A 16,989-nucleotide genomic window follows, 5' to 3' on the forward strand; every position below is an offset into this window, starting at 1 on the left:
GGGGCGGCTCTGGACATGGTCGAAGTAGCGGGTAATGGCGGGGTGGGAGTAGTACTGCACCGACTGCAGTTGTGACTAGAACCTGCTTGAGACGATATACACAGAAATATGAAAGTGTTACTCACCAGTGTTGGATGTAGTGCACCATAGAGAGCGACATCTGCCGCCGTGAAGTAGTTGCTCACGAGGTATGTACGGGGAACAAGTTTCGCTTCGAGATCCTGCGTGGCGTCAACTCTTGTCGTGCGCGCTGCATGGAATTGAAGTTGCGCACCTTCAAGCTCTCGGGCTTCACTACGTCCCTTTCGCGACGGAGATAATCCATTCCTCAACCTCCGCCCTGTCCTTCTCGGACTTGCCGAAGTCTTCGCTGCCGTCCTGGACGGCGGCGGTAACGAGATCTTTAAGAGGAGCAGGGAGGTTCGCGAGCGCAGCCTGCACGGACATGTTTCGGAGCAGCACACGAGCAGGGAGATGGGATCGATGGAGCGCGAGCTGCCGCACCACGCCCCGAGTCAAGGAGGTCATTTTCGGAGAACGCCTCAGCACGTGCACGCGTTCGCGCGACGTCTGTCGCGCCTGTGACTGCCTCCGTCACTGTGACCTGCGCGTGACACGCGAGCCACTGGGCCGAGCCGTGCCGTGGCCGCCAACGCAAACACCTCCGCCGACCTCGACCTCGCTCCCGCCTCCCGCCTCCCGCCTCCCGCCTCGACCTCTCCCCGGCTCGCGTCGCGCAGGCAGCCATGCTTTCCTCCAGGCAGGCAGGCACACGCCGCGTCCTCCGCGCCTTCTCCACCTCCGCGCCGACGCCGTTCAAGGCATACATCGGCTCCGCCCCCATCCAGTATCCGGACACGGTCACGCTCACCCCAACGGACACCGCGGTGTACGTCAAGGGCCCGCTGGGCGAGACATCGGTGCCGCGGATGCCGTTCGTCAGGCTCGAGGAGCAGACGCCGCGGACGCTGCTCGTCAGCGTCGAGGACGCGGGCATCCGCGAGCAGCGCAACATGTGGGGCACCACGCGCACGCTCATCGCGAACGCCGTCACGGGCATGACCGTCGGCTTCACTCTCCCCGTCTACCTCGTCGGTGTCGGCTACCGAACCGCGCTCGAGGTGGACCCCAAGGGCAAGCGCGAGGGGTGGAGCGGCCAGCGGTTCAACATGAAGCTCGGCTTCTCGCACACCGTCTACGTGCCCATCCCCGACTACATCAAAGCCGAGGTGCCCTCGCCAACAAAAATGGTGCTCTTCTGTTTGAGCAAGGAGAAGCTTGGGCAGTTTGCGGCGGACGTGCGGAAAATCCGACCACCAGAACCGTACAAGGGGAAGGTGCGTGGTTGTGTGCTGTCTCGACAAGCAAAGTAGCTGACACCAGTGGACAGGGAATTATTGTGGGCAATGAGATAATTCGGATGAAGCGGATGAAGAAGAAGTAGACGACGCGCCCCGCTGCTTTGACTATTATACGCACACTCGTAATGTCCATGCTGTTCTCGTGCTCTTTCCCTGAGCGAGCCTGCGCAGTCACACGGTCCTATGAACGACTTGCTTCTGGTTTGATCGCCCCACGCTAAACCCATGCCTCGAGGCACAAATGCCTATATGTGACTTCTCGTCTCTATCCAGGGCATGTTCTCGTCGAAAGCGTCCCTGCCCCGTCGGTTCCAATCATCGTTCCCGCACTGAAGTTTAATTCAAGGTGGAAGACCAGAAAGACCAGAATACACCTCTGTGCGACACCCTTCCCAGTCTTTACGCGATCTATACACTTCGGTTGCAAAGTTGGTACCGCTTCTCCCGCTCACGAGACGTTGCTGTCGGGTATAACAGACACCGCCGGGCAACACGGTCGACTTCCCTCCTATACATTCTCGCCTCCTCGTTGCCGGACCCCAAACATGTGGTGGCCGTCCGCCTCTGATACCCTATCTCCAGGCAGCACCCTTGGGGTACTGTTGCTCGCAACAATCATCGCCGCTCTGTAAGCTCTGGATCCTGAGAGTCCGGTAGCTCTGTTGACATCTCTCTCGCAGAATATACGGCGCCACTTTCCTTCAGACCATCCATTATTTCGACCGATACCACAATGACCCGCTAATCGTCAAGTTTCTTGTACGCCGGTGTTTTCTGCTTGTCTGCCTCACATTTGACGCAGTACCAACAGGTTATGACACTTTGGTTAGTTTGGGGACCGCCTATTAGCGACACTGCAGACAGACCGATTTCGATTGTCAGGCTCTTTGATACAGTTACCATGGTCCTAGAGGTACGGACGGTATATGTCTACACAGTGAACTTCGGCGGTACTCAGTTCGCTGATGTGCCCATCCCATGGTATGTGGGTAATGAAGCTCAGATGACTATCACGAGCTTACGCCCCATGTAGGAGTTTGCCCATGGAGCGTGCATTCTCTGTACGTCTACCCCATTCAACTTGGTTGTTGCATGCACTAGATATTCAACGACGAACAGTATGCGGTTGTATTTGCGGCACAAGTGTGCGAAACCCTTCTCTTCATTCCCTAGGTTCCGCGGCCGTTTTTTTATTCATCGTTCCACAGATTCTATGCTGTACGCATCCTTCAATGTGAGCAACTACGTCGTCGAGCCCAGATCCCTGCTCAGTGTGAATGATTGTAGTAGGACCTAAATTTTGGTTCCCTCCCGTAATGACGGCACGTATCGCCCTTTATCCCATTACATCATCTGAAAGGAACCGCGCGCCATAGGGGTTTCTTGCCATTAGCGCCATCGGTGAGTATACCCATTTCCCGGCACTCTGACAGCACTGCTAACGTCTATGCCCTGAAGGTCTTGGGCTCAGTAAGTGTCTCAAAAGGTTATCTGCACATTTGCTGCCTGGTTCTCACCGGGTAACAGCGTCAACTGTTGAAGAGTGAGTATGCTGCAATAGCAGCCGTCTGAGTTCTCACAACATGTCGCAGAGCCAAGCGCGGTCTCAATGCCCCCTCGCCCCCTTTATTTTTCTTCGTAAGTGATGTTTGCAGTTCGAGAGGCTTGCTGAGTTTGACTCATATTATAGGTTCTCTCCACGACGAGTGCCGCTTTGCAGATCACGGTCGATATCGTCATCGTGATGTCGCTCTATTGGCTTTGCCGCAATCGCGCTGGGAACATGAGGTGCGCCCATGAGCTACCGCAGCCTGTTGCTAACTACTCAGAACATTGATGGTCACAGCCCTCGCGAGCGCGTGAGACACGTTCTTCTTTGTGCAGTCAATCGAGGCATTTTCTCAACGTACGTCGATCCCAATATTTATTTATTCGGTTGCTGACAGTCGAGCACTAGGATACTGCAAGCCCTAACCACTATAGCCGTAAGGGGCTACTGTCATGCAGGTGTCTCTCTTTTCACCTGGATTGTCTGCAGTATTTCGCCCTACGTCCGAAGTTGGTGTGGATCGCCTTCCACCTGGCGTCAAGCAAAAGTGCGTACAATGAACTCTCACTAAGTACGGACTGTTCATCCTATGCTTAGTACACGCCTTGTCGGTCACGTCCACGCAAGTGGCCGACTTGAATTCTCGTGCGTTTTGTCAGCTGAAGCAATGACGTGCAGATTGAACACCCGGTCATCCGTGGATGGCTTCGGCCACGATGTGGAAATTGTGGACGCCCGGGTGCGGTACAGGCTGGAGCACGAACTTGCTAGGGTGAGGTTGCATGTCCACATAAACGGCATGCTGACATTTCGTACCTAGGTTCGCTCGCATATGGACAGCGAGTTTACGTCCCGCACGGAGTCACCCCCAGTCATTCCCGTGTGTCAGCCTCCTGGCCGCGTGTCGATCGCTTTTAGCTGACCGGTCTGGATAATAGAGCACGGTCGTGTATGATGCGAGCAGCGAGCAGCGGTCGTGGTTCTCCCATAGTGACAAGTCGGATGAGGGGTTCTCACACATGGGTCCGACCTGAAATCGCTCTTTCGGCAGGTGCGTCAAGCTAGTGCCGGATTCTTGGAGGCTTTGGCTAACTGCCGTGAGCCAGGTCGTACACAACATACGTTTGTTCCACATCCCACTTCGTACATGGACAGCACTTGTGTGTATGCGTGAAGAGTACTCACACAAATTCAGTTTATCAGCCTCGCTAATTGCATGTTTTGAGATGCGCTCTGGTGTTATGGACACTTGGAACCTCTGTCCCCGATCGGGTCCCGGCAGAGAATTTGTTGAGATGTAATCGGGAGCTCCACGTGGGAGATCGGGTAAATAAGCGTTGAGTTCCAAAACTGGTGGCAATGACCGACCAGCGCGATTCCGCCTCACCAATTGCTACGGCGGATGCAACACGCAAGCACTGGCTCCACGGCACCGGCGAAAGGAGCGATCGCACAGAGAGCGGGCCCGAGCCTGGCACCACAAGTACTGTCTACATGGTCACCGGCGGTACCACAAACATTCTCTATGGAGAGCGGCGCGGTCGTTCAACGTTCATGTCCTATCGCGCTCGAAGGCCCGTCCGGGACCATCGCAGATCCGCACGGAATGGGCGTCCATAAGCCCGATTATTCATTCCGGGAGCGTCCGGCCCCGCCGGTTGCCTTTGATAACAATTCGGCTTCGCGAGGGGCTGATTGCTCCGTTTGACCGGAGCTCCGCCGGTCAAACGCGTAGTTGTGTCGGCACGAAAACAAGAGCGCGGCTTCGGAGGACAAAAGCATGACGGTCCTCGGTGGTCGCGAAGGAAGGCCAGAGGATACGATACGCCGAGGGCTTGCGTCGTCGCTCTGGCGGCACGCCACCAGTGGAGCGCCGGGCGGGGACTAGTTGCTACTTGCTGTTGGTCAGCGCGTTGGGGAATCATCGGGCTGATGTAGCGCGCTACGGTCTACCTGCTAGTACTGGGCAGGCCAGGTGCCTCACCCACAGCCCTGCCGCGCCTATAACCCATCGACCTCGTCGCTTTTCTCCCTTGACTCCCAACCGCACACAGCGCGCCCGTCCCTTCCCCCGCTCGACTCCCGGCACTCACCACCATTTGCCATGCCCGCCCCCAAGGGCAAAGAAGCCGTCCTGCAAGAGTTCCGCGACGAGCTCGTTCAGCAAGGTTTGCTCCATGACGGAGACACCATCGGGACCGACGACGAGACCCTGCTGTAAGTCGCTCCTCACCTCGGGCGTGCGCAGCCGCTTATTTTTGCTCGTCCTTGACACAGCCGCTTCCTCCGCGCGCGTAACTACCAACTCAAGCAGGCCCTCCTGATGTGGAAGAACTGCCGGCACTGGCGGAGCACTGTCGAGGACGTGGGCATTGACGAGCTCTATCGAGAGATCGATCCATTTGACGTGCGTTTCAACCAAGCTGTATGCGTGCTTGTTGCCGATCATGGCGTGTGCCACAGTACCCCGAGCGCGACCATGTGTTCGACTGCTGGCCTCTGTACTTCCACAAAGTGCGTGCCATCTATTCCTGGCTTGTTCGTAAGACTGTGTGCTGACGATGCGGGGCGCATATACAGACAGATAAGGTTTGTCGCCCGTTCTCTTGTCCCGCGGCCGCCTGTTCCGGGCTGTACAGCCTCCGCTCGCTTGTTTTTGCCCCCGCTCGCGTATCTGGAGATCGAAGGGAGCTCATTCTACGGGAACTTCACAGGATGGCCATCCACTCAACTTCCACACTTTGGTGGCATCGACCTGAACAAGCTGCAGAAGAAGATGACCCTGGAGCGCTTCTGGAAGACTTTCGTGGTCAACTGCGAGTTGTTGCCGCGTGAGATCCTGCCTGCAGCGTCCGAAGCGGCAAACAAGCGTGTTCTTGGGACGTTCGTGATTGTGGATCTGTCTGGTTTCGGGTGAGTCCAACTCTATTGTGGTGGTTGTTGCTTTTCTCACTGCGAACACAGCATCTCCCAATTCTGGCAAATGAAAGACTACGCGCGGAGCTCCTTCCAGGTGTCGCAAGACTACTTCCCAGAAACGTCAGTGTTGTCATCTTCCAGGGGGCATGTGAGCTCACCTCATCGATGCCCTCTACAGCGTCGCTCGCCTCGCCATCGTCAACGCTCCGCGCGGCTTCGCTGCCATCTGGAACGTCATGAAGCCGTGGATAGCCAAGGAGACCGCTGCGAAAGTCGCCATCATGGGCTCCGACTACAAGAGCAAACTCCTCGAATTGGTCGACGACGACGCGCTCCCCGCCCGCCTCGGCGGCAAGTGCACATGCGAAGGCCTCGGCGGCTGCATGAAGAGCAGCGCGGGCCCGTGGTTGCGCGAGCGCGCTGCGAGGCGACAGGCGTGGCTCGCGGGCGAGCGCGATACTCTGGCGCTTTTGCCTGGGGAGCTCACGGGTCCGGTTCAAGTCAAGCGTGCTGTGCCCCCTCCCGCAGTCACGCCGTCGATGTCTGCCGACACGGACGCGTCGTGCCGGCGGCAACCCACTCGGGCAACTCATCGGATTCGTCGTCTATCCACTCATCGCTTGGAACGCCGCCAAGCGAGCCTATGCACGAGCAGACACACGCAAAGGGCGAGCTTGACGTCGCCGTCGAAGAAGTGCGATCCTCGAATGCCATAGCCGTTGCTTCATAACTGTGTAGCGCTAAGTTATGTTTTAGTGTATTATGTTATAATATAGCGCTGTGTATTTTATTTTCGCCTGGCTCAATGTTTCGTTGGCATACGCTACGAGGCTCGCAGGAACTGCAAGATTGACGAACTTAAGCAACTTGTGTCGACTCCGAGCCCACGCGGCCCGATGTGCTCGAAAGCGTGGGAACGTACGTAGTCACACCCAGCTGGGACTGGCGCCTAACGGCGTGCTGCTCGACATGGAGGCCTTACTCTTCAACGTGCGCTGCCCCCTCTCGCTCGCTCCCCGCACCCCGTGCTCAACCTCTTTTCTATGCGCAGGTTTCGGGCGGTTTTCTGGAGGGCATTGTCCGGGGCTACAAGGCTGGCCTCCTCACCCAGAACCAGTACAACAACTTGACCCAATGCGAGACCATTGAGGGTGCGTTCCGCCCTTGCCGTATGGTGTTGCCTTCGAGGCTCAAAGTCGACATTTGCACCCGCCTCGCCATTCTTTGAAACGTACAGACTTCCGTACACAGCTATCTGCAACGGACTATGGCGGCTTCCTCGCTAACGAGCCGCTCCCCATCTCCACTTCTACCATCTCGGACAAGGCGACACAACTGCTTGTGGATCAGTTCAACTACCTTCGGAGCAACGCAGTCGCTCCTCTGAGCAAGTTCTTGGAGTACATGACGTGAGTTCACCTCCGGTCTGGCTAGGTACAGTTGCTGAAGCGCATACAGTTACGCATACATGATTGACAATGTCATCCTCATCATCACGGGCACCCTGCACGGCCGCAATACCAACGAGCTTTTGCAACGGTGCCACCCGCTCGGTGTCTTCGACACAATGCCTGCCCTTTGTGTCGCAACGAACGTGGAGGAGCTGTACCACACTGTGCTGGTGGAGACCCCGCTAGGTATGTTCCTCGCCTCCTCTCCCGCGCCCACACACCTACCCCCACTGCTGCTTCCCAGCGACATACTTCCGCGACTCCGTATCCGCGGCGGACCTCGACGACCTGAACATCGAGATCATCCGCAACACCCTCTACAAAGCATACCTCGAAGACTTTGACGACTTCTGCCAGACGATCGGCGGCCCGACCGCGGAGGCCATGCACCAGATCCTCGCCTTCGAGGCCGACCGGCGCGCGATCAACATCACCATCAACTCGTTCGGCACGCAGCTCACCAAGGAGCAGCGCGCCCGCCTTTTCCCCACCATCGGCGGCTCTTCCCCGAGGGCAACAACGCGCTCGCCCGCGCGGACGACATCGAGCAGGTCCGGCAGGCGTGCGAGGCCGTGTCCGAGTACCGCGCCTTCTTCGAGTCGTCCGGGTCCGGGTCCGGGGGCGCGCGCGGGGCCGCGAACGGCGGCGGGGAGAGCAGCGCGAACCTGCTCGGCGACCTCGAGGACCTCGGCGGCGCGGCGGACCTCGAGGACCGGTTCTTCGTGCACGAAGTGCACCTGAACAAGCTCGCGTTCCTGCAGCAGTTCCAGCACTCGGTCTTCTACGCGTACATCAAGCTCAAGGAGCAGGAGATCCGGAGCATCACCTGGATCGCGGAGTGCATCGCGCAGAACGCGCGGGACAGGATACACGACTTCATCCCCACCTTCTGAGCGGTGCCCGGTCCGCATGTTATCGCTCGGGGCTCGGGGCTCGGAAGCTTGGCGGCCCAGTCGGAAGCTAGGAGTCCGTCTCGCGGCGTGAGCGAAGGTGGTTAGCATACGCAGGCTGTGGACGGACTGGCTCAATCATATACCTCTTTTTGTATTTGTTTGTCTCGCTGCCTCTGCCCCCGCTGGGACCTGTCTATGTGCAGCTTCACACGAACCAAAGAGCGTCAGTTTGAAGTACTCCGCGGGCTGTTCTCGCAGCGACGCTGGACGGGCAACCATCTATCCGGTGCTCCGCCTCTACGTCTGTTTCGCTGTCGGATACTGTCACTCGGCGAGCGTCATAGCAGCGGTGATACCGAACTGGACGGGAGAGGAAACGTCGAGGCCGAAGGCGGGTGCCCATGCCGCGGAACGTCCGCTACCACCGCCCGCGCGGACCGCCACGCGTGGGCGTGAGGCCGCCACCACCCGGCAATAGTCCGCCTGTTTCTTACCGGCATATACAGGGCTGACTCTCCCGGCCACCATGGCGGCCCCCCGCCTCTTGTTCCTCTCCTTGCCGTTGCCCTCGTCGCCACCGCCTCTCCTCCACTTCCTCAGGATCGGCTCCTCGCTACACTGAACCCACAATGACAGTAACGGCGCAGAACACGTCCGTGAAGACGACCAAGGTCGCGATCCCGCACCCTCAGGACGAGCGCTGCACGATCGTGGGCACGCTCGAGCAGGTCGAGCCCGAGCGGCCTACGCAGGGGCGGAACATCGCTTTGGTACGTCTGCACGCGCTGGGGACGTACGTACTGGCCAGATGTTGAACACGTCCTCGTCTCCGCGGCTGCAGATCCTGCACGGCGCGATGGGGTAGGCACCTCCCTCCCAGACCGAAGATCCGCGCTCGCTGCTCACCACATCCCCGCGCCCGCGCGTGCAGGCACAAAGACTACCTCTTCCAGAAGAAGCTCGCCCTCCGCCTCCCGTACGACTCCTTCCGCTTCGACTTCCGGTGAGCCCCACTTCCACCCCTACGTCTCTCCCTCCGGGCACCCACGCCCACACCCCCGCGCAGCGGAAACCACGAGACGCCGGGCGAGTGGCGGTTCGGCCACTTCGAGGATGACCTGGCGGACCTCGACGCCATCGTCGCCTACCTCGCGCGTGAATATGGGTACGTCGTCGACATGCTCGTCGGCCACTCGCGCGGGAGCGTCGTCGCGATGCTCTGGCTGTGCCGGCACCGCGACGGCCCGCTCACGCGCGCCGTGCGCCGCTTCGTGAACGTCTCGGGGCGGTACCGGATGGAGGTGCGTCGCGCGCCCGTCGCCCATGCAGCGAGTGCTGACCGGTGCTGCGCGCGCGCAGAAAGCGTATGGTGAGCGAGCGAGCTTCCGTGTGCGGCTGCGCGCGTGGCGTTGACGGACATGACAGACGAGATCGAAGAGCGGAAGGAGGAGTTCGAGAAGCTCGGGTACATAGAGCGCAGGGCCATGGTCGCGCGCAAACCGTTCGTTGCCAGGCGAGTCTTGTCCATGTCGTGCTCCCATGACGCGAGCTGACGGTGACGCTTCCTCAGAATATACCAGACAGACTTTGACAAGTTCGCAGCGATCGATACCTCCGTGGTGTGGACGCAATTTCCCCCTCACATCGACGTTCTGTCGTTGCACGGGCTCAAGGACGCGGTCGTGCCTTCGTACGACGCATTCATCTATTCACGTGCGTACGGAGCTCGCGTGCCCGGTACGCATCTTCTCCGTTATGTAGAGGACGCGGACCATAATTTCACTGGGGTATGGCCTCTTCATATTTTCCGACCATCTCCTGAACTGGTTGTCAGATGCCCGAAGAAGTCATCGAAACGGTGTTAGAGTGGATGGAGCTTCAGGAACAAGACAGGTTGTACTCTGGAGTATGGAACACAGGTGTGAAGGGCAAGCTCTAAGCTCTGGACTACAGAATTTGCATAGAGGATGTGATACCGACCGAAGGTCCACTCTTAATGATCTACAGCACCAATGTAACAACATCATGATAAGTCGTATACATTTGTGCTATCCCGACTTTCCTGTCATTATTTCTATACGGTGTTGGTACGTACGAAACATCCGGGTATTGCGGTATCGATGTCGACAGCCTTGTGTCATCCTTCGCTAGGTGGGGTTCCCCCAGTCACCTCATACACCAACGCTTTCGCCCTCTTCCGCTCCTCCTTCGCCGCCTTTGCCGCCTTCCAGTCGTACTCCAATTTCCCCGCGGTCGCGAGTTCCTCCTTGACCTGCACCACCAACGCACGCACCTCCTCGTCCTCCATCTCCACCAGTGCGCGCTGCCACGCCTGCGCCCCCGCCTCCCCGACGTCCGCCGTCTCCGCGTGCGCGCCCAGCCGCTCCTTGACCTCCTCGATCACGAACCGGACCGGCATGCCCCCCACGCCCGTCCACGCCTGCACGTTCGTCCCGTTCAGCACCGCCTTCGCCCGCCGCTGCGCCGCGGCCGCGCGGAGCAGCGCGTCGTGCTCCGCCGCGCGCCCGAAGAACTCGAGCGCCGCGCGCAGCTTCCGCGGCGCGTCCGCGCGGTCGCACGACGCCAGCACGGCCGCGGCCCCGTCCGACGGGTCGGGCGCGGGGAGCTCGTGCGTGCGGAGGTAGGCGAGGAAGCGGGCGCGCATCGGGCGCGCGGCGAGCCCGTCCTTCTTCGCCGGCGCGGCGTAGGCGGGGGAGCGGTAGCGCGCGGCGAGGACGTGCGTCGCGGGCGAGGTCGCGACCCAGGCGAAGAGCTCGGCTTCGGTCGGGAAGCCGGCGAGCCAGCGGGCGTGGGAGAGGCGGAAGAAGGCGAGGACGGCGGGCATGGAGGACGTGAGCCAGAAGGTTTGTGGGGGGAGCGAGGCGACAGGCTCGGCGAGCTAGAGAACGGAGAGGGTGTTAGACAGACGGAGCGGAGGGGCGGGAATGAGGTGTGCAGATACCTTTAGACCGAAGGTGTTGAAGCTCGTCCCCACGGTCTGCGCCAGGAGCCCGAGGATGAAGTTCAGGTCACCGTAGGAGTGGTTGAAGACGGTGCGTTCCCACTGGGCGTGGTTCTCGCAGACGTTCACATCCACCTGGAAGACCTGCTCTCCTGCGCCTTCGTCCGACGCCGGGCCGTCGGTGAGCAGTTCCGGGGCGGCGTCTGGTGGTAGAACGTGCTTGAATGCGCTGAATGGCAGGGCGAAATTGCTCGTCCGGTTCCCCTCCAGCGGGATGCTGCAGCGCGCACGCAGCGCAGTCTTGAGCTCCTCGTGCTGCAGCCCTTCGCGGGGTTGGGTAACGACGAAGTCGAGGTCGCCGTGGTGGGCTTTCTCTGGGGCTTCAGCTGGGACCGCGGCGTGCTCGTAGAACTGTTGGACAATCGGTAGGAGATGTGCCTTGAGTGCGTCATACACTGCTGGAGCCATCCTCGGGAAGGACGCGGACGGGAGCAACTGCTTGAAAGCGTTTCCTCCCATGCTTGGACGTAGGAGGTGATGTTGTTTGGCAGGAGGCAGGTGGGGGTATGAGAAGAAAAGCAGCAAGGCGAGAGTCCATGTTATTATACCTGCGCCTCTATTCCAGCTGAGCTGCGGTGACTCGGCTTAAACGGGAGTCAAAGAGCCCAGACGATCGATGCACACGGCGGTGTCTGACAACCAGCTACCGTAGCTGTGGCGGTGCGCTCTACCAGCCGGCACGTGATCGAAGCTGCCAGCCCTAACCCTGTGACCAAAGCATCTCCCCCCGCTGCCACTCGGCTTACAACGTCTCTCCAAGTCTCTCCACCAAAACAGCACGCAATCATGTCCAAGTTCGCACCCCACCGGAAGTCAGGTAATGCCCTCGTGCGACGGCCACGACCGTGTGCCAAAAGTGTCTCGGGACAGGTGAGCACCATGTTGACTGTTGAACATCCTCTTACTCATAATGAGATGCTGATTCTGCGCCCCTCATAGGGCACTTCATCTACGAGTGCAAGGGGACGCGTCCTTACCTCTCGCGACCCTCGCGCACGCAGCAACTGGAGAACCCGAAGGTGCTGGCAAAGCTGAAGGCAGAGGGCAAGCCGTCGGTTGAGGTCCCAGAGGAGTTCAAGACCAAGTGCGTGTCCACCATCCCGCTCACCTCGCACGCATCTTAGGTACTCACGCGCTGCCCCCCGCCGTGTAGGAGTGGCACCGCGAACCGCATTCTCGAAGCCAAGGAGAAGGAGCGCGCAAAGGCGCAAGACAAGGGGGAGGGGTCGAGCAAGCGGAAACGGTACGTTCGTTCTGCGCAGTGCAGCTCATCAGGTGTCTCATTCGATTTTATCAGTTCGGGTTCTGCTTCGGACTCGGACTCGTCCAGCGACTCGGCTCGGACTCGGATTCAAGCGGCTCCTCCAGCTCGTCTGGCTCCGACTCAGACTCAGACGCTCTCGATCGCGGCGGAGCGACAGCAGAAGCCCGGCTCGCAAACGTCGCAACCGCAGTGAAAGTCGGAGCAGGAGCAGGAGTCCCCGGGGCCGGCGATGAAGCTTGGAGGACGTTGTTCTTCATCGGTCTTCCATGCATGTGAGCCGCCATCTGGTGGGGTATGTATAATATAGACATTGTTCCAGGCAGGTTCCATCAATGACGGCGGGAGCATCGACGATATGTAAGTACGATGCACGACGGGGACCTTACGGGCAGCTCCCGGCCTCTGTCGCTCGCGAGTTCATGATGAGTGCCACGATAAGCCTGGGGTCGGAATGAGCGCATGCAGTGCGGAGAGGAGGGGAGACGTACCCATACAGACCCAGTACCTCGCCGAAAATGAGAATGAGAACCATTGTGACGAAGACACGCGACTCGAACACATATGCTCGTACGCACTGGGTCGCCTCTGAGCATGTTGGAGTTACGCATGAGGGATCGAGGCACTCACCGAGTCGCCGACGAAACCAATGGCGTAGCCGGCGCAAGACCGGTGAACCCGCACGCCAGACCGGCACCCAGATGGATGAAGCCAGCGTAAAGGAGTAATCACCAGGCTTGACTGTTGGAACGACGACGGGTCAGCCCGGAAGTGGCACAGACAACAGAAGGGACTCACGACCACCGGCAATGAGCACGGACACTACCAGGCCATACACGCGATGATACCGGACATGACCACCGGGATGAGAGACTGTCCGCCGAACACACGTTAAGTCCAGTCCGGCATGTCCGTCGCGCGGAGACTAGGGAAACACGCACCTTCATGATGAGCTCCGGCTTGAATGCCCCCAGACCCGCGATGCCAATGCCAGACTTGGCCGTGCCAAACGCAGCACCCACAGCTGTCAACCCGTCCATGAGCTTCATCCATTCCTTCACGCCGAACGCGGAACCCACTGCTGAAGATCATCTAAGTTCGGGAAAGCGGGAGGTGGTCAGAGCGGAGGTGGAACCGGAGGCAAGGTGAACATACCGCAGAAGCGACGCCTGCGAAGCCAAAGAAGGGAGCGTACGGAGGACAGACAGACATGTTGGCGGAGAAAGCAGGGAGGAAAGCAAAAGGAAGAGCCTGGTGGACACCGTTCAGACGGTGCAGTACGTCGACGGCGGTACGGCACCGACGAGGTCGCTACCCCTAGGGTTCCCGAAAGGGTAACGGCATGGCGGCAATATATCGCTTGCCGCCCGTGCTCTACAAGCACTCGCACCCGCTTTCAAGACATAACGAACATGTAATTATATGATACAGAGGAATGCGACCGCTTGGACATTCGCCCTGGTATTACGCTCCGTTCTTCCAAGCATCATCCCATCCCAGCGCACTCCTATCCCAAGACCCAGTCTTCTGCCCGTGTGTCACCCAACCGAGCGTGTCCATAACCACGCCCGCGGCGCGAACGAACAGAGAGCCATCCAGCTTCGCCATCCCTGGGTGCGTCTCCCTGCCGTTCGTATCGAACGCGCCAATCACGCCGCCCGGGGGTGTTCGTCCGTACCGCTGCGCCCCATAGTAGAGCACGCGGACCGCCTTGAGCGTGTGCGCATCGGGCGCGTGCACGACCGCCGCGACGATCCCCGGCCACGGGTTGAAGTCCGCGTCGTCTTCGGGGGTCCAATTGCACCGGCTTCGGCGGGTTGACGCCGTTGGCCGCGACGGGAGGCGGGCGCGGCACCGCGTGGTAGGACATCGCGAGCGTGGCGTCGATGCGCGGGCGCCCGCGGATGAGCAGCGTCACGAGGAGGGCGGGGACGAGCGCGCGGAGGAGGGCGGCCTTGCTTTGCGTGGACGGGATCGCGGCGAGGAGCGAGGGCACGAATAGGGAGGCGTTGAGGAAGTGCATGAGGAAGAAGTCGAGGCGCGGCTTGCGCCCTGCACGCCCGGAGCCGACGAGGAGCAGCGTCGTCGTCCAGATGAGTTCCTCGACCTTTTCGTCAATAGCGATGAGGGAGGAGGCGTCGACTTGCCAGAGCGCACTGAGCCGGCGGATCTCGGCGACGCGCTCGGGGGTGCACGCCGCGGCATATCGTGCTGTGATGAAGGCGTTGGGATCGTAGGGCATGACGGGGTGCATGATGTCGGAGTCGTATGCTTGGCGTAGAATAGATAGAAGAGAGTGCCATGGACGGGTTGTCGATGTTCGGGATCGACAGCCGTGATAGTTTGTAGTGGCGGATGGACAACATTCAGATCGTATAGCTGAGGTCGGTTACCTCGATGCAAGGCCGTTTGAGCGAGCGCTGGAGATATGCGTTAGCTGTAGGGTGTGTCTATGGAGAAGATCGTTTACCTTGAGCAACCATAACATCACTTCCGAACTCCACACCATACTAAGGGGCTAAGATCAGTCAATCCTCCATATTTCAAGGTGTCGTGTACGCTTACACCTGTCTGGATCAAAGGATGCAACCTGGCACCGTGCGCGTAAATATATACGCTTCCCATGGGAAAGGACTTCACTCACACGCCGTCGACAAACCTCACCAGCATTTTTGCGCCGTTGTCGTTCGCAGCAGGTGAGAACACGAATTGTTCGAGGGCCTGCCCACTCCAATTGCTCCGACCTGGCTCTCGAAGAAGGTAAGAAGCGCAGCATATGCTCTAGAAAATCGCTTTAGTATCGGGTAATGTGGCCGAGTGAGCAGGATCAACTCACTTGTCATTTCCGAGGTAGTCAGTCCAGGTCTTCGTCGTGATTTCCTCAGGCGTGACCAAGACCTCGCCGTCCTGTCTTCCGAATGAAAGGATGTCGGCGGTCTCGTCTTTGGCCTCGGCCTCGTATACCTTTTCCAAAAGTGCGCTGGATGCACCGAGGTCATATGCCACGAGGATGCTGAAAAGGCGTGAGCGGTTTCCGTGTCGCAGAACGTAAGACTTCGAATCGTGTCGAATGTACTCACTGGTGACTAAGATGGTTGTGAAAGCAACCCTTCCCCAAAGCAGTGGTGCGTCCTTCTGTCTTGTTCGAGGAGCCTTTCGGCGACCTGCTTGTGTTGAGGGTCGGACCAGGAAGGTTGAGGATGCCTGATGAATCGTGGGTGGGAGCCGAATGCCGTTCGACGTCATGGTGGTGGGAGGCAAGATGTACGTGGACCATGTGGGAGACGTCACAGAAGTGCCAACTCTATCATTCTGCTTCTCGACCTCTCACTGGAATGGTCAGCTGTCCGACCAGCGCCAACCGGCCGTCCACACTCTGTGAGGGCGCTGACGGCTCTGATTACCAATGAGGGGCTGAATGGCGCAAGTGGTGCAAACCAACGCAGGAGTCACTGCTTTACAAGCAAACTTGTGTCCACTCAGCCCGACAGCTGATCATACAAATTCTTGGAAACGTCCGACAGAAATAACACTTGAGCAAGGAAATAGCAGCACATAGACAGAGCACGGATTAGAACGCAGCGGAACAATCATGCGCGGCCTCTCCTTGCTTCCAATCGCCTTCGGCATCTTCCTGTCGCCACTCGCCAGCTGTTCCAGATCGGCGGGTTTGAAGTAATGAGGAGCAACTGCAGAGCGGGAGAGACCATGAGTTCCGAGCAACAATCTCTACCATTTGACACGAGCGCACCTTCCATGAGCCATGCAGGCTTGATCTCCATGACCTGCCGCATGTACGACTTCGACGTCATGACGAGCTCGTAGTACAGCATGGCCTTGATTGGGGGCGTGTGGTTGAACATGCTCGACGACGGGTGGACATAAACCGTCTGGTTCGTCTTGAGCGTCCGATACGAGTCACCGCTCTTCTGGAGTTGCGCCTGAGATCGACAATCTGTCAGCCGCCCCGGTTTGGCACAAAGTATTAGCGACATACCGTGTTGTAGAAGTAGCCTGCTGTCAAGGCCTTCTGCACTGGGGTGATATCGTTTGTGTTCGGGTTGGTTTCGACAACGATCTCCACGCGCTCGCAGAGGCCCGCAAGTTGGTCGCGGATGTCGCGGGCGCGACTCAGCTCTTGAACTGCAGGAACTGTTCGTAACAGAACTGCTGCGAGTAGTTCGTCTCCGCCCACTGCTCCCAGACATTGAGGAGGGTGAAGTGGTCGCCACCTGCGCGAACGAAGTTCTGTCGTGCTTGATCGGCGTGGAGCTTCTTGTCCTTGGGCCGGTAGAAGAGCGAGGAAGACTCTTGTAGCATGGAAATGATCGTCAAGACCTAAGAGGGAGCGGTGAGTACGGTATAGAAAGCTTTGCTAAGCAGCATGCACACCTCGTCCGTGCACTGGTAGCTCTCGCTCGCGATGATCGCCTTCGAGAGCATAGGGTCCACAGGGAATTCTGCCATTCGTCGTCCAAGCTTCGTCAACTCGCCGCGATCGTTGAGCGCACCCAGCGCATACAGCAACTCCAG

The 16,989-nt window shown here is 59.0% G+C and overlaps 10 protein-coding genes across 10 annotated transcripts; 6 read left to right on the plus strand and 4 right to left on the minus strand.

Annotated features, from left to right (window-relative positions):
- Window positions 1-231: 231 nt before the first annotated feature.
- Window positions 232-447, minus strand: BXZ73DRAFT_101072 (uncharacterized protein; the record flags this gene model as incomplete). Its single annotated transcript, XM_048014783.1, has 2 exons — window positions 232-250; window positions 299-447. 2 exons carry the CDS (start codon window positions 445-447, stop codon window positions 232-234), a joined length of 168 nt encoding a protein of 55 aa, XP_047878113.1.
- A 299-nt stretch (window positions 448-746) lies between these two features.
- Window positions 747-1,444, plus strand: BXZ73DRAFT_101073 (ribosomal protein L6; the record flags this gene model as incomplete). The annotated part of the gene is made up of 2 exons (XM_048014784.1): window positions 747-1,337; window positions 1,391-1,444. The coding sequence occupies 2 exons, from the start codon at window positions 747-749 to the stop codon at window positions 1,442-1,444; spliced, it is 645 nt and encodes a 214-aa protein (XP_047878114.1).
- Window positions 1,445-1,906: 462 nt separating this feature from the next.
- On the plus strand, window positions 1,907-3,944 carry BXZ73DRAFT_101074 (uncharacterized protein; the record flags this gene model as incomplete). The annotated part of the gene is made up of 17 exons (XM_048014785.1): window positions 1,907-1,989; window positions 2,042-2,120; window positions 2,173-2,186; window positions 2,244-2,342; window positions 2,395-2,422; window positions 2,738-2,762; window positions 2,820-2,831; window positions 2,889-2,904; window positions 2,954-2,999; window positions 3,052-3,149; window positions 3,208-3,267; window positions 3,319-3,346; window positions 3,400-3,457; window positions 3,508-3,517; window positions 3,589-3,682; window positions 3,731-3,790; window positions 3,849-3,944. 17 exons carry the CDS (start codon window positions 1,907-1,909, stop codon window positions 3,942-3,944), a joined length of 906 nt encoding a protein of 301 aa, XP_047878115.1.
- Window positions 3,945-5,014: 1,070 nt separating this feature from the next.
- Window positions 5,015-6,545, plus strand: BXZ73DRAFT_46473 (CRAL/TRIO domain-containing protein; the record flags this gene model as incomplete). The annotated part of the gene is made up of 6 exons (XM_048019701.1): window positions 5,015-5,127; window positions 5,188-5,317; window positions 5,374-5,428; window positions 5,625-5,823; window positions 5,875-5,949; window positions 6,008-6,545. The coding sequence occupies 6 exons, from the start codon at window positions 5,015-5,017 to the stop codon at window positions 6,543-6,545; spliced, it is 1,110 nt and encodes a 369-aa protein (XP_047878116.1).
- A 253-nt stretch (window positions 6,546-6,798) lies between these two features.
- BXZ73DRAFT_89775 (ATPase V0 complex subunit D) lies at window positions 6,799-8,173 on the plus strand (the record flags this gene model as incomplete). The annotated part of the gene is made up of 6 exons (XM_048025383.1): window positions 6,799-6,819; window positions 6,881-6,980; window positions 7,067-7,238; window positions 7,288-7,466; window positions 7,525-7,831; window positions 7,939-8,173. 6 exons carry the CDS (start codon window positions 6,799-6,801, stop codon window positions 8,171-8,173), a joined length of 1,014 nt encoding a protein of 337 aa, XP_047878117.1.
- Window positions 8,174-8,802: 629 nt separating this feature from the next.
- BXZ73DRAFT_89776 (ectomycorrhiza-regulated esterase) lies at window positions 8,803-10,112 on the plus strand (the record flags this gene model as incomplete). The annotated part of the gene is made up of 6 exons (XM_048025384.1): window positions 8,803-8,966; window positions 9,105-9,176; window positions 9,240-9,474; window positions 9,604-9,686; window positions 9,744-9,960; window positions 10,008-10,112. The coding sequence occupies 6 exons, from the start codon at window positions 8,803-8,805 to the stop codon at window positions 10,110-10,112; spliced, it is 876 nt and encodes a 291-aa protein (XP_047878118.1).
- A 198-nt stretch (window positions 10,113-10,310) lies between these two features.
- On the minus strand, window positions 10,311-11,654 carry BXZ73DRAFT_46389 (uncharacterized protein; the record flags this gene model as incomplete). The annotated part of the gene is made up of 2 exons (XM_048019686.1): window positions 10,311-11,072; window positions 11,136-11,654. The coding sequence occupies 2 exons, from the start codon at window positions 11,652-11,654 to the stop codon at window positions 10,311-10,313; spliced, it is 1,281 nt and encodes a 426-aa protein (XP_047878119.1).
- Window positions 11,655-11,981: 327 nt separating this feature from the next.
- On the plus strand, window positions 11,982-12,735 carry BXZ73DRAFT_77285 (uncharacterized protein; the record flags this gene model as incomplete). Its single annotated transcript, XM_048022632.1, has 4 exons — window positions 11,982-12,012; window positions 12,135-12,279; window positions 12,349-12,438; window positions 12,471-12,735. The coding sequence occupies 4 exons, from the start codon at window positions 11,982-11,984 to the stop codon at window positions 12,733-12,735; spliced, it is 531 nt and encodes a 176-aa protein (XP_047878120.1).
- A 106-nt stretch (window positions 12,736-12,841) lies between these two features.
- On the minus strand, window positions 12,842-13,668 carry BXZ73DRAFT_101079 (V-type ATPase; the record flags this gene model as incomplete). The annotated part of the gene is made up of 6 exons (XM_048014786.1): window positions 12,842-12,899; window positions 12,948-13,033; window positions 13,087-13,197; window positions 13,398-13,480; window positions 13,536-13,548; window positions 13,612-13,668. 6 exons carry the CDS (start codon window positions 13,666-13,668, stop codon window positions 12,842-12,844), a joined length of 408 nt encoding a protein of 135 aa, XP_047878121.1.
- A 252-nt stretch (window positions 13,669-13,920) lies between these two features.
- On the minus strand, window positions 13,921-15,733 carry BXZ73DRAFT_89778 (uncharacterized protein; the record flags this gene model as incomplete). Its single annotated transcript, XM_048025385.1, has 8 exons — window positions 13,921-14,166; window positions 14,261-14,727; window positions 14,927-14,966; window positions 15,022-15,046; window positions 15,101-15,177; window positions 15,201-15,237; window positions 15,293-15,469; window positions 15,537-15,733. The coding sequence occupies 8 exons, from the start codon at window positions 15,731-15,733 to the stop codon at window positions 13,921-13,923; spliced, it is 1,266 nt and encodes a 421-aa protein (XP_047878122.1).
- Window positions 15,734-16,989: the final 1,256 nt, after the last annotated feature.

This window comes from Epithele typhae, assembly GCF_022376455.1.
Source record: "Epithele typhae strain CBS 203.58 chromosome Unknown BXZ73scaffold_22, whole genome shotgun sequence".
NCBI classification, from domain to species: domain Eukaryota; kingdom Fungi; phylum Basidiomycota; class Agaricomycetes; order Polyporales; family Epitheliaceae; genus Epithele; species Epithele typhae.